Source organism: Epargyreus clarus, unplaced genomic scaffold, assembly GCF_041222505.1.
Source record: "Epargyreus clarus isolate Ecla_fem2 unplaced genomic scaffold, WU_Ecla_fem_2.2 ptg000029l, whole genome shotgun sequence".
Lineage (NCBI taxonomy): Eukaryota > Metazoa > Arthropoda > Insecta > Lepidoptera > Hesperiidae > Epargyreus > Epargyreus clarus.
In genome coordinates, this window is record NW_027332235.1 from 6,150,549 (window position 1) to 6,164,554 (window position 14,006).

A 14,006-nucleotide genomic window follows, 5' to 3' on the forward strand; every position below is an offset into this window, starting at 1 on the left:
GGCGCTGCTAAAATAGCCGTTGAATCACGCTGTTGAGAACCTTTCGTAGATACTATAAGAGGCCGCTTGTAAATTTAATAAAATATATTCAGTGGAACATACAAGTGTGTTTTTATTACAAGTGTGGTTAGTAACAACCCCTCAACCCCCTCACCTCTCTCCGAGTTCGAACAGTATAAAATATAATTACAGACAGTATGTATTCTGACCTGATTGAGTTCTTCTTATAGATGTTATAATTTTCATTTTGACCAATAGCTCTGCCGTCTTTAAACCATTTCACAATCGGAACTGGTTCACCGGTAATTTTGCAAGTAAGTATTACTTCATCACCAGTCTTCGCCAGTTTTGGTTGTTCAAGGATAACAGTTGGTGAATCTGAACATAATTAATTAAACGTAATTGTATTTCTATTAATAGTTAGTATTCCATCACGTAATATTCTAATAGATCGTCTCATTGTAATACACCTGTTACATTATGAACATCTATGGTATTTTCCATAACTCAGGAGTAGTGGACGAGCATGCGTTCACACTGATAAGTGGGTAACTGACTTCTGTCGCATATGGACATTTGCAATCAACCCCTAACAAGACCAGATTTCCATCTGAGGTCAGCCACAGATGCGCCGCTGCACCTGAGTACTAAGCTGAAATACCTCGAACGTAGACATGTTTCCATACATGATACAAACCAAAACATAGCAGCGCCTAACGTTGTTGTAATTGGGCAGAAAAAGTGTACCTTCGGAGTTGAACCATAAAGGTGCTCTAAAGAGCACACTTCATACCAGGATAGGATATAAATGATACGAGTATACCAGCACGTTACGAAAATATAAGTAATTAAAAATACGTACATTGTACGTTCAGTGTAATTTCATGGGAATCTGTTCCAACCACGTTATTTGCTTGACATTTATAAACACCGGCGTCATTCAATCCAACCGAATCGATGTGGATTTCCTGATCTGTCACGGTGAGCCTTTTAAATATATGAGAGCCACGTCTCTTTAATTCCCAAGTCATGTTTGGTGTCGGTAATAGACCTCTGGTTCTAAGGATCCAACAAAAAATAAATGAAACGTTTAATATGAATTTGAATCAAATCATTGAAATAGTAACAAATGTAGGTACCTGCATGATATGACCGTTTTCGATCCTTTTGTCACCGTAATGCTTTCCTTGTTTTTATCGATTTTCGGATAATCTGCAAAAACACCTTACAGGTATGAAATATGGAGAGATCTCTTTGTTGAATAAACTAGAAAACCGCAACGTCACTACCTCATATTAAAATAAGCTATATGATACATGTTGATTTTTTATGTCATACGTACATAACACGTTTAATTTGATTTCATGGAAATCTCGTCCGGCTATATTGTTTGCTTCACATTTGTAAACGCCGGATGTGTCCAAATCGACACGATCTATATGGATCTCCTGCTTTGTTTCACGCAGTCTTTCATAACGATTTGAGCCTTGTCTCTTGAATTCCCAAGTAATCGTTGGTGAGGGCAATCCATTTACGATTCTAGAAATGGAACATTAATTTAAAATCACATTTTAATTTCATGATTATTGTTCTTAGTGTTTAAATAATATCATACCTGCATGACATAACGGCCGTGGATCCTTCTTTTACCTCAATATTAGATTTAGATTTATCAATTTTGGGGGAATCTGTAAAGGCAAATGTCAAGTTTTCGCATGAAAATTATATTTTATTGTTACAATTGTATAAATTTAAATCAGGAAATAAAATAGTATCTTGTCTAAGCAATACACAGAGATATTTATATTCCAGTAGAATCTCACGTATTTATATACATATTAAATTTATCCACACACAGTAGGTAGTACACCAAACAAATGTTCATAGTACTCGATCTATCGCAATGGAATGGATAATTCTACCAGCCGCTTGGAGAACTACGTCGTCGTCGTCAACTCATTACTGACCCACAGCTGAGGACGGATCAGCTCACAAATTGACAAATATATATGAAAGTTTTCACAATTACCATAAACGACTATTGTAGTGGTTTTTGATTCTCTGCCGTGATTGTTGATTGCCACACAAGTATAACTTCCGCTGTCTTTTAAATCAGCTACAAACCTTTAAACATACAAGAATTTAGATTTCGAGTTAGTTTTATTTACAATATTGTTAAATCACTGTAGGTTGCTGCGCGTAGGTATAGTGTAAAATCCACTTTGACTAGAGAAATTAGAAATACTGAAACAGTAGGTAGTACATGAATTTATATATTGGAAGACTTAGTTGATTTTTTATTCCTGCGTGAAATGATAACGCTCAAGACGTTAACAATAAGCCGTATTGGGAATGAGCTATACACAATTATCTACATTATTTAACAAAATGTGGATTAAGATAACTTCTGACCTCAATGAATTGCTCTTATCAATGACGTATTTTTCATGTGAAGCAATAGATTTGCCATCTCTGAGCCACTCCACTTTCGGTGCTGGTTCTCCGGAAGTTCTGCAATACAGTATGACTTCATCGCCAGTTTTCGTCATTTTTGGTGCTTCGATAACAACATCAGTCGGTGAATCTGAGAACAATGTGGGTAGAACGTACTCATAATAAAATGCGTATGCCTAGAGTACCACAACTAAATGCCTAAATAAAGTAATGTATGCTTTGTAGCACACTTCAGTAACCGTATTGCGTAACGTTTAGTTTTGAGTAGGTACGTATAAAAGCTTCAAATTAAAACTCGTTTCAATGAATATTAGAGATATAGAAAGTTTTGAGCACAGTTGAAAGTAGAAAGATAAACTTCATGATACTTAATTGAACGGAAGCCACTTAAGTAATTCATGTGTTCTGAAGGGTTCCTTAAGGATCATATATAAGTTGTAGTTTGTAGTGGGTAAACCTTCAGAACATTGTTAACTAAGCTGACAGTAGTATTTCTAAAATTTATATGAAGATATACGCACATTGTACGTTCAGTGTAATTTCATGGGAATCTGTTCCAACCACGTTATTTGCTTGACATTTATAAACACCGGCGTCCTTCAGTCCAACCGAATCGATGTGGATTTCCTGATCTGTCACGGAGAGCCTTTCAAATATATGAGAGCCGCGTCTCTTTAACTCCCAAGTCATGTTTGGTGTCGGTAATAGACTTCTGGTTCTAAGGACCCAACAAAAAATAAATGAAACGTTTAATATGAATTTTGAATCAAATCATTGAAATAGTAACAAATGTAGGTACCTGCATGATATGACCGTTTTCGATCCTTTTGTCACCGTAATGCTTTCCTTGTTTTTATCGATTTTCGGATAATCTGCAAAAACACCTTACAGGTATGAAATATGGAGAGATCTCTTTGTTGAATAAACTAGAAAACCGCAACGTCACTACCTCATATTAAAATAAGCTATATGATACATGTTGATTTTTTATGTCATACGTACATAACACGTTTAATTTGATTTCATGGAAATCTCGTCCGGCTATATTGTTTGCTTCACATTTGTAAACGCCGGATGTGTCCAAATCGACACGATCTATATGGATCTCCTGCTTTGTTTCACGCAGTCTTTCATAACGATTTGAGCCTTGTCTCTTGAATTCCCAAGTAATCGTTGGTGAGGGCAATCCATTTACGATTCTAGAAATGGAACATTAATTTAAAATCACATCTTAATTTCATGATTATAGTTCTTAGTGTTTAAATAATATCATACCTGCATGACATAACGGCCGTGGATCCTTCTTTTACCTCAATATTAGATTTAGATTTATCAATTTTGGGGGAATCTGTAAAGGCAAATGTCAAGTTTTCGCATGAAAATTATATTTTATTGTTACAATTGTATAAATTTAAATCAAGAAATAAAATAGTATCTTGTCTAAGCAATACACAGAGATATTTATATTCCAGTAGAATCTCACGTATTTATATACATATTAAATTTATCCACACACAGTAGGTAGTACACCAAACAAATGTTCATAGTACTCGATCTATCGCAATGGAATGGATAATTCTACCAGCCGCTTGGAGAACTACGTCGTCGTCGTCAACTCATTACTGACCCACAGCTGAGGACGGATCAGCTCACAAATTGACAAATATATATGAAAGTTTTCACAATTACCATAAACGACTATTGTAGTGGTTTTTGATTCTCTGCCGTGATTGTTGATTGCCACACAAGTATAACTTCCGCTGTCTTTTAAATCAGCTACAAACCTTTAAACATACAAGAATTTAGATTTCGAGTTAGTTTTATTTACAATATTGTTAAATCACTGTAGGTTGCTGCGCGTAGGTATAGTGTAAAATCCACTTTGACTAGAGAAATTAGAAATACTGAAACAGTAGGTAGTGCATGAATATATATATTGCAAGACTTAGTTGATTGTTTATTCCTGCGTGAAATGATAACGCTCAAGACGTTAACAATAAGCCGTATTGGGAATGAGCTATACACAATTATCTACATTATTTAACAAAATGTGGATTAAGATAACTTCTGACCTCAATGAGTTGCTCTTATCAATGACGTATTTTTCATGTGAAGCAATAGATTTGCCATCTCTGAGCCACTCCACTTTCGGTGCTGGTTCTCCGGAAGTTCTGCAATACAGTATGACTTCATCGCCAGTTTTTGTCATTTTTGGTGCTTGGATAATAACATAAGCCGGTGAATCTGAGAATATTGTAAACAGAACGTAATTAAACTCCTATAGTTATTCTAAGTAAGTATAATGTATGCTGTTTCGCACGCTTCAGTAATGTAGCGTTTATTTTTGAGTAGGTACTTTTGAAAGCTTCCTATTCAATCTGATTCCAATGGATATTAGAAATATAGGAAATTTTAATATAAACAACATAACACTTAATTGAATGAAATCAACTTAGGTCATTTATGGGTTCTTATAGGATCATAGTCAGGCTGGAATGAGCATTTTAGAACAAGTTCACAAAGCTACCAGTACTATGTCTAACATATATATGAATATATACGCACATTGTACGTTCAGTGTAATTTCATGGGAATCTGTTCCAACCACGTTATTTGCTTGACATTTATAAACACCGGCGTCCTTCAATTCAACCGAATCGATGTGGATTTCCTGATCTGTCACGGAGAGCCTTTTAAATATATGAGAGCCACGTCTCTTTAATTCCCAAGTCATGTTTGGTGTAGGTAATAGACTTCTGGTTCTAAGGACCCAAAAAAATAAATAAAACAATATTGATACAATATTAATCTTGAATCAACTCATTGAAATAACAAGAAAAGTACCTGCATGATATGACCGTTTTCGATCCTTTTGTCACCGTAATGCTTTCCTTGTTTTTAACAATTTTCGGATAATCTGCAACAACACCGTACAGGTATGAAATATGGAGAGATCTCCTTGTTGAATAAACTAGAAAATCGCAACGTCACTACCTTCTATAAAAAATAAGCTATGTGATACATGTTGATTATTTTTTATTTATGTCATACGTACATAACACGCTTAAATTGATTTCATGGAAATCTCGTCCGGCTATATTGTTTGCTTCACATTTGTAAACGCCGGATGTGTCTAAACCGACACGATCTATATGGATCTCCTGCTTTGTTTCACGCAGTCTTTCATAACGACTTGAGCCTGGTCTCTTGAATTCCCAAGTAATCGTTGGTGAGGGCAATCCATTTACGATTCTAGAAATGGAACATTAATTTAAAAACACATTTTAATTTCATCATTATTGTTCTTAGTATTTAAATAATATCATACCTGCATGACATAACGGCCGTGGATCCTTCTTTTACCTCAATCTTAGATTTAGATTTATCAATTTTGGGGGAATCTGTAAAGTGACAAATGTCTCATGAACAATGACTCATGAACATTATATTTCGTTTATAAATGGATAAAACTAAATCAAAAACAGAGCGGGTCCAATTCATATAAATTTTAACCTAACCTTAATTTATGATAAAATGTATTAATAATAATAAACGAAATTTTAGGCACCTGTGATCAAAGTGCACTAATGAGTGGAGGAATTATCAAAGAGGAATAGACAATATTTTGATGTGTTCCTAAATATTTATTACCTGTTGGTTCAACGAATGTGCGACCGACTCTTTTAAATTTTGCGCCCGTGTTCTGGTTTACACCGGATATCTAAAATACATAAATATAATTAACATGTTTTATTCTAGAAATTGTAAATAAAAAGCATTTTTCTTTTCTTCGTACTCACTTCTACTTTGAAATTGTTGTGTGGTATTTCTAAAGGTCCAACTGTGTATATATCGCCTTTTTGACTTATGACGTCACTCTCGAGCATTTCTTTTAATATATTATCTTTAGTATCAAGTATGAAAACTTTTTCTAATTTAAAAGAAACTCGTTCTGGTACTTTGACATCTATTTCCAGATAAAACACTCGTCCTGTAAAATAGCATTTAAAAATGAAATAATGTCATGTACATAACACATATAAATATAAAAAAATGGAAATACAGTATCCTAAATTATGAAACACAGTATGATTTATTAAAATGATGATAGTGAAGCTAATTTGCACCATTAATAAATATCTAGTTTCGGTGTATACCATATATTTATTTGGTAGCATAGAATCAATTTACTTGATGGGATTCACGTGCTCCTAGGCACGGATCTCTACCCACAATTAAGGTAAGTCCTTGGAAGAGGCCCTCCGAAGCCAAAAACTACTAGCGTACATCCACCAAGTTCTTGTTGCTTAACTTTGTAGATCGATTGATCTACATATTGGTTTTGGTTTTCATATTTCATAATAATAATAAATTCATTTCAAATTCCAATAAAGATAATTCCGGAAGAGAATGCAGTACTGAATACATTTTTTAGTTAGATTACGTCCACAGTTCATCCAGTTATCTCGAAAAATCTATCTCGTAGGACTTTAAACGAGCATCAACAACCACTTGAACCATTGAAGTTGGTAGAACCCTATGTGGTTCGACTCCGGTGGCACCATTGCCCCAGCTATTTCTGCCTGATAACAGCAGTGTTAAGCGCTGCTGTGTTGTGTTTGGAAGGGTGTGGTAAAGGAAACATACTTTTCCGAAGTATTCCAGCTTAGTCCTCAGGGGTAGCGGCGCATCTGTGGCCGACCTTTAGTAGGAAACGTATCGTATCTAGGGTTGATTACAGATGTTGATGGGCGGCAGTAGCCACTTACCATCAGATGGACTGTATGCTCGTCTGCTACTTCTATACTACATAAAAAACACTTAGATCACCTGCTATTGGTTGTGTCCTTGTCACTGATGTTGGGGTTAATACCAAAAAGTGGTACTGGAAGTCAATATTTATTGACGCTCTGATCACAATACTTCCAACGTCTGCATTTTCTTTGCAGTACATACTCGTACAATACACGTGCGTCATTACTCTGTATTCCCCTACTTCAGGTTCAACAATTTTCACAATCTTGTACAAAAAATTTAAATGTTAATTTTTGTTTCTTAATAATCCAAATAAATATAAGTTTTGAAGGTGGTAGAACCCTTTGTGGTTCGACTCCGGCGGCACCACTGCCACACCTATTTCTACCTAATAACTGCAGTGTTAGGTGCTGCTGTGTTCCGGTTTGAAGGGTGTGGTAAGGGAGAAAGACTTTTCCGAGGCGTTCCAGCTTAGTCCTCAGGGGTAGCGGCGCATCTGTGGCCGACCTCAGGTAGGAATATCTAATCCTATCTGGGGTTTATTACAGATGTCCATGGGCGGCAGTAGCCACTTACCATCAGGTGGACTGCATGCTCGTCTGCTACTCTTATATTATTAAAAAAAAAAAAAAAAGTAATAATTATTTCAATTTTAGTAAAGTTTAATAAATTATATAATATATAGTGGCCATACTATGCTGACTAGTCAAAGAATTTGTAAGAACAATTTATTAATTTAATTGAATGAACCTATTGGACCTAAATAGAATTATTCTCTTTGAAAATCCATCTATCGAAATACTCCGATGTCATGTTTTTATAAAATAACTAGAAAAAACTTTTGAAACAAAATGTATTCCCAAATTTTAATCTGAGTAATTTCGTTAAAAACTTTTTTAAAGTTTAAATTACTTCGACTTCAAAAAAGGAGGAGGTTTCTCAATTCGAATTCTCAATTGAATAAAACACAAATAATTAAAGTAAACATAACTTAAAATTTTAAATTAAAATATATCTAATAATAAATTTAAACTTATAAAATAAAAACGTCGTTCAAAGCTGTTTCTTGCGGCATAGTCGGCGCTCAAATTGGACACGCTGTTTACGCCGTTATCCAACGAAATATATTGAGCGCCGACTTCAGAAATATGTACTAAGCCAACATTTATTTCAATTATTTTTTACTCTGTAGTGGCATAGTGTTTTTTTTGTTATTTTTTATTATTTTTAATTCTACGGCAAAAAGATATAGAGGCAAATTATTACGTAATTCAATTCAATTTGGTACCATAATTGTTTTTGCAAATTTACTTTCCGACGAATAGTTTGTCTGATAGAGCGTGAAAACGATTTGCACCCCCATTTTCAAGATGGCGACGGAGGGGCAAGAGTTGCGTTCCTACAAACTTGAATTTAGCTTTACGCACACCCCCTCTTGATACTCAAAAAATAAAATTACGTCCTTTGACTTTTGCAATCCCAAATTTAATTTTAAAAAGGACTGTAATTTTATACATATTTTGAAACAAGTGTCAGTTTCAAATCACGCATGTTCTATTTATTCTAAAGACATTTTCACTTTAAAAAGATCTCTGAACTTAAATTAGGTATAACAGTTTACGTTACTGATCCACTACTGTGCTAGTAGTCTACTTCTTTATAATAGTTTCATTTACCTGTATCTTACTAGTTCCAAAGAGAGCGTTTGTCGCCACTTTATTACCATCTGGGCCAGTTACTTGTAGTGTTGCAATCGAGCCATATATAATACTGACCGAAATCGATATGGACATCATGTCATTGTCAACTGTAAACTGAGAAGTAATTATTTGTATGATTATGTACATACTCTTTCATATTTCGTAATGTTGAGAAAAGAAAAAGATAAAAAAAAGCTAGAGATGCATTGGCTGATCACTGACTAAATTGAAAACGCCGAATGATCAGCGGCTTTTAGTTTGAGTCAATTGTGATATATATGCCTACATTGCAAGTTAAAATTATATTTATTAATAATAACATTTTTTTTATTTACAAGGTTAATGGTCTCTGCGTATACGCTATTTAACCAACAGATTACAAAAGTAGACGGAAGAGCAAAAAAAGACACTCACTAAATAAAATTAAACAATATTAATATTGTTAGTTGTTACTTGCACAATTCCTGCTGCATTCACTCGTTTGTCCGTACCGTCAATATTCGAGTACCACTGGTACTCGAGTATGCGAGTTTATGTAAGTACTCGAGTACTGACTCGAGTCTGACTTGGCACATCTCTAGTGCTTGTACTTTAAGCTACAAATAGGTGCAGTAGTACCTCATCGACCAAATCTTGTTATTTTATTAATGTTCATCAATGATATATAAAAACTAGATACGTTACATGCCCACTGAACCACTCAAAATAGTGAGCGAAACGCTAGACATTGACTGCACACATGCACGTTTTTAATTTTATTTACATTTTACTATATAGACAATAATCAAGCGGACCATACACGAATAATAAACAAAATAATTTCAATTCTCCTCACTCACTTGTCATATGTGATTCCATGACATACGTATCAATCACTTCGCCATTCGATAGGGACTGAGTCAAGAGACTACAATTATGGTATTTTGTACCTATATGTCAAATTTTACCCGCTAGTGACTTATCTTTAGTTATTATATCACTGATGTTCATACGTACTTTTTTAATTTGGATTCCTGTTTGAACCTCCTTAGATAACAACGTTGTTTTCTGATCTTGAACTGAATGTGTAACATAATTTATTATCTGAAAAATATTTATACAAAGTTAATTTCTAATGCTAACACTCGTACCGTAACGTATACTCGTAAACGTTAAGGAGTAAGGTGTTTGTGTAATATTTGACTTATTTTATAATAAGACATTCGCAGACGAACATGCAGTCCACCTGATGGTAAGTGGCTACTGCCGGCCATGGACGTCAGTAATCAACCCCAGATAGGATTAGATATTCCTACCTGAGGTCGGCCACAGATGCGCCGCCGCCAGTATGTCTCCCTTACCACACCCTTCAAACCAGAACACAGCAGCTCTTAACATTGCTGTTATTAGTAGGCAGAAATAGGCGTGACGGAAGTGTCGCCGGAGTAGAACACCAAAGGGTTCCACCGCCTTGAAAAACGAACGTGTTAGAACAGAATATAGTACTATCGTTATTTTAGCACTTAACAGCGATAGTAGATACCGCCGCAATATCACAAGCCAAGAAGGCCGTTTGTCCACCGCCACCGAACCGTCACCGAGAACGAGATTATTTCGGGCCGATTTAAATATGTCGTGACGGCGATAGTTTGTCCACCGCGACCGATATCGCAGGTTTAGTTTGTGCCAGCTGTCACGCGTGTGACGGCAGTATGTGGACAAGTGGAAGTTCAAACATGTTTTATATTGCCGGCACATCGGCTCGTCAAAATCTCGGGTGCCGATCTAGCGGTCACGTCGATCTACTCGAAATATCGGCTCGGTGCTCGGGTGACGGACGTGCGGTGGACAAGCGGCTATAGTAAATGTATGTACGGCTACTTCGGCTCCGTCATCTGGTTCTCGGTGACGGCGGCGGTGGACAAACGCTCGATGGGTATAATACCACTTTCCTCTTTCTCTAAAACTTATTGATTTTATTTTAATGCAATAAATATACTGACCTTATCCATATCGTTCGTTTCCAAATAAAATAGTTCCCCAGATGTCGCCACAGCCAATCTTTTGTACACATAATCCAATGTACCCGAACATGTCGCCGTCAAAACGAATGTAATCTACAATAATCCAAATTGTTCAAAGTTAAATAAATAGTTTATTTTATATGTGTTTTAAAACTGAACGTGTAACATTCATTTGATCAAAGTTAAAACCGAGAATTCTAATGAATAAATTTTTGAGAATTACATTAAACCACGAACCTATTTTCTTTTTGAATTGAAAACCACGAACGTACTAACATGATTTTTTTATTGTTTTAGATTCGCAACACCAGAGAAGTCGCCATTGCGTCGCCGGCTTTGGACGAGCGCTCTTTTTGCTTTTTTTAAGAACCCCATGTCATAGCGCTCCAGGTATCTCAGGAGGAAGTCCATTCCACATCTTACACGTTCGTGGCAAGAAAGTCCGTGCAAATCTAAGCGTGGAGAACCACCAGGAGTCTATTTGGTGTAGATGGAACTTCATCCTTTGGCGAGTGACGCGATGGAGGAATGGTAACGTGGGAACCAGGTTAAGTAGTTCGTGGGAACACTCACCTCCCCCCCCCCCCCCGAATGGGCTGCCAACTAGTCGTGGTGGGGGGCTTGTGGGTCCTAATGATCCCCAAGGCTATACGGCAGAGTTACTCATACCGGAAGGCGAAGGGTGAAGGACCAGACTAAGAGCGGCCCAGGGGAGCTCACCCCATAAAAAAGACGCAAATATGGAACAGGCTAGTTGTGAAAACGGTCTCCAGGTGGGTACCCGAACACCGGGGCAACAACTGCCTCGTAGGTCGGCAATCCGCCGGCCTTCGTAAACACGACAATTGCAATCCCAAAACGGACTCCGAGATGCAAAATGAAACTGGACTGTTGCCTGCTGTACAAGCGGCGAAGAGGAAGCTGCGGTCGAGTAGAGGTAGAAGAATTGGCTCGCCTACACCGACCGTCTCATCGGACGCAGACGAACTTTCGGACTGCTCCTTGATGTCGGCTGCGTCGACTCAGTCTGCAGCCACGTCGGTTGGTGCCCGCAAGAGAGCGCTGCCGACAAAAGGCAGTGACGACGAGCGGCCCAAAAAGAAGTCGTTAAAGCCCCAGGCCGGCAGGGACGACGACTTTGCAGTCCCCTTGGCTCCAGTAGCCAAAACGAGAGCGAAGGCTTCTCTCCCGAGTGCCGAAGAGCTGAGCCGGGAGTTGACCATGTAGCCGACTGGCGACCTAGGTTCTCACATAATTGAGAACCTAGAGATTATTGAAAAGGTCGCGGACAAATCCCGAAATTTGAAGGGCGATATGGTGCGTGCCATCCGACTGGCAGTGCGCCACGTGCAGGCAGCAGCGACGGAGGTTGTGCAGCGGGCGACCACTGCACACCTGGAAAAGGAGAATGCCACACTGCGTTCCCAGCTTGCTGACCTGCACGGGAAGGTGTAGGCTCTCACGGCGGAACTGAATGAGTTAGGCCGTGAGAAAACCGCGGTTGGACCTGAGCCGCCCCGTGCTGAAAAAATAAGGGTCGAAAATGGAGACGCCTTAATGGACCGTATCGGATACATTATAGACAAAAAGCTGGCGTCCTTTAGGAACGAGCTCTTCCCCGACAGAGCGATCCGCCCCCCCCTAGGGCAGAAAACCACGCCCGTTACACCCGCGCGCCTACCAGTGGCCCAGGCGCCACTGCGGCGTCCGGTCGCGTCGTCCTCAGCCGCGCAAGCGGAGACGTGGGTGACGGTAGTAGGGCGCAAAGCCAGGACGAAAGAACGGCCTCCACCTCCGACTCGAGTGGAGCCAGCCCAAAGGCAATCTCCGAGTTGCGGGCGTAGAAAGACTGCCTCCCAGCGGCGCCCTGTGGTCAAAGCTGTACCGGAACCGGCGACTCAGGGACCTAAAAAGGGCCGGGCCGGTAGGAGAAAGACAGCCAAACAAAAGCTTCGTGCGTTGGCAGGGAGAGTCGGTCGTAGACCTCTCGTGGGCGACTCTCTCTGCTGAGCGCTTGATCACGGGCTGGAGGGTGGCCGACGAACTAGTCACGTTGTCTGACCATCGCCACATATTGGTGGACGTAGTGTTACGGCTCCCGGCTGTAGATGCCCGCCGTTCAGAAGACCGGCCATGTCGGTGGGCATTGAAGCGACTCAATCGAGACCTGCTCGTCACTCCGGCCCACGTCATGGACTGGTCCAGCACCGCCGGGGAGGATGACCGGCTCGATCCCGAGCGGGAGGCGATCAAGCTCAGGGATGACATGACGGCAATCTGCGATACCGCGATGCCGCGTGTCAGTACTGGCTGGAGACGCCCTGTGTACTGGTGGTCGGAGCACATCGCACGGTTGCGTGCAGCCTGCCTACGCGCTCGACGCCAGTTCACCCGGGCTCGACGACGCTGGTCATCTGGCGCTGTGGAATGGGAGGAGAAGTATGTAGAGTACCGGGCCGCAACAACATTGCTTCAGGGCGCAATCGCTTAAAGATAGTGCTCTGTAAGCTACGTCCTTGGGTGCCTCCACTCACAGAAACTCTTGACCCGCTTTTCGTGGACACAGTGGTGGACAACCTGTTTCCAGGAACCACTGACGAAACGGGTCCTCCCGCCGCATTGCCGGATCCCTTCACACGGTCAACGGACGGTCGACTCGACGGAGCGATTAAGCGCATAGCGCGGCGAAACATTGCTCCGGGGCCGGACAGAATTCCAGGTCAGGTCTAGATCTTGGCGCTGACAGTGCTGGGGGGGAGGCTGCAAAACCTATTCACCGCCTGCTTCCGCTATGGACGATTTCCGTCGGTGTGAAGGCAGGCGAGGTTGGTGCTGTTGCACAAGTGGGGCAAGCCTCGGATCTCCCTATCAGCGTACAGACCCATCTGCCTGTTGGATGAGGCGGGCAAGCTATTTGAGAGGATCATATCTTCTCGAATTAGCCAACACGTAGCGTGTCATGGCCCGGACCTCTCCGAAAACCAGTTCGGCTTTCGGCAGCAGCGTTCGACGGTGGACGCCATCCTCCGAGTCCGAACGCTCTCAGAGCAGGCCATATCCCAGGGTAGAGTAGTCTTGGCAGTAAGCCTTGACA

The 14,006-nt window shown here is 39.9% G+C and overlaps 2 protein-coding genes across 2 annotated transcripts in view; one reads left to right on the forward strand and one right to left on the reverse strand.

The window, feature by feature from the left end:
* LOC140754485 (uncharacterized) overlaps positions 1–14,006 on the forward strand; it is a 226,960-nt gene that overhangs the window by 18,342 nt on the left and 194,612 nt on the right. The gene's annotated exons all lie outside the window — the stretch shown is intronic.
* The window catches only part of LOC140754481 (hemicentin-1), a 30,043-nt gene that overhangs the window by 11,651 nt on the left and 4,386 nt on the right, over positions 1–14,006 (reverse strand). The window contains exons 3-25 of the mRNA XM_073089504.1: positions 10,892–11,005; positions 9,906–9,992; positions 8,886–9,023; positions 7,285–7,474; positions 6,255–6,445; positions 6,106–6,175; positions 5,783–5,855; positions 5,510–5,706; positions 5,299–5,371; positions 5,020–5,216; positions 4,527–4,698; positions 4,144–4,238; positions 3,730–3,802; positions 3,457–3,653; positions 3,254–3,326; positions 2,976–3,172; positions 2,413–2,584; positions 2,030–2,124; positions 1,616–1,688; positions 1,343–1,539; positions 1,140–1,212; positions 863–1,059; positions 210–378 (exon numbers count right to left, since the gene is read on the reverse strand). Of these exons, the coding sequence (XP_072945605.1) occupies positions 210–378; positions 863–1,059; positions 1,140–1,212; positions 1,343–1,539; positions 1,616–1,688; positions 2,030–2,124; positions 2,413–2,584; positions 2,976–3,172; positions 3,254–3,326; positions 3,457–3,653; positions 3,730–3,802; positions 4,144–4,238; positions 4,527–4,698; positions 5,020–5,216; positions 5,299–5,371; positions 5,510–5,706; positions 5,783–5,855; positions 6,106–6,175; positions 6,255–6,445; positions 7,285–7,474; positions 8,886–9,023; positions 9,906–9,992; positions 10,892–11,005 (3,113 nt within the window). The remainder of the gene's footprint in view (positions 1–209; positions 379–862; positions 1,060–1,139; positions 1,213–1,342; positions 1,540–1,615; positions 1,689–2,029; positions 2,125–2,412; positions 2,585–2,975; positions 3,173–3,253; positions 3,327–3,456; positions 3,654–3,729; positions 3,803–4,143; positions 4,239–4,526; positions 4,699–5,019; positions 5,217–5,298; positions 5,372–5,509; positions 5,707–5,782; positions 5,856–6,105; positions 6,176–6,254; positions 6,446–7,284; positions 7,475–8,885; positions 9,024–9,905; positions 9,993–10,891; positions 11,006–14,006) is intronic.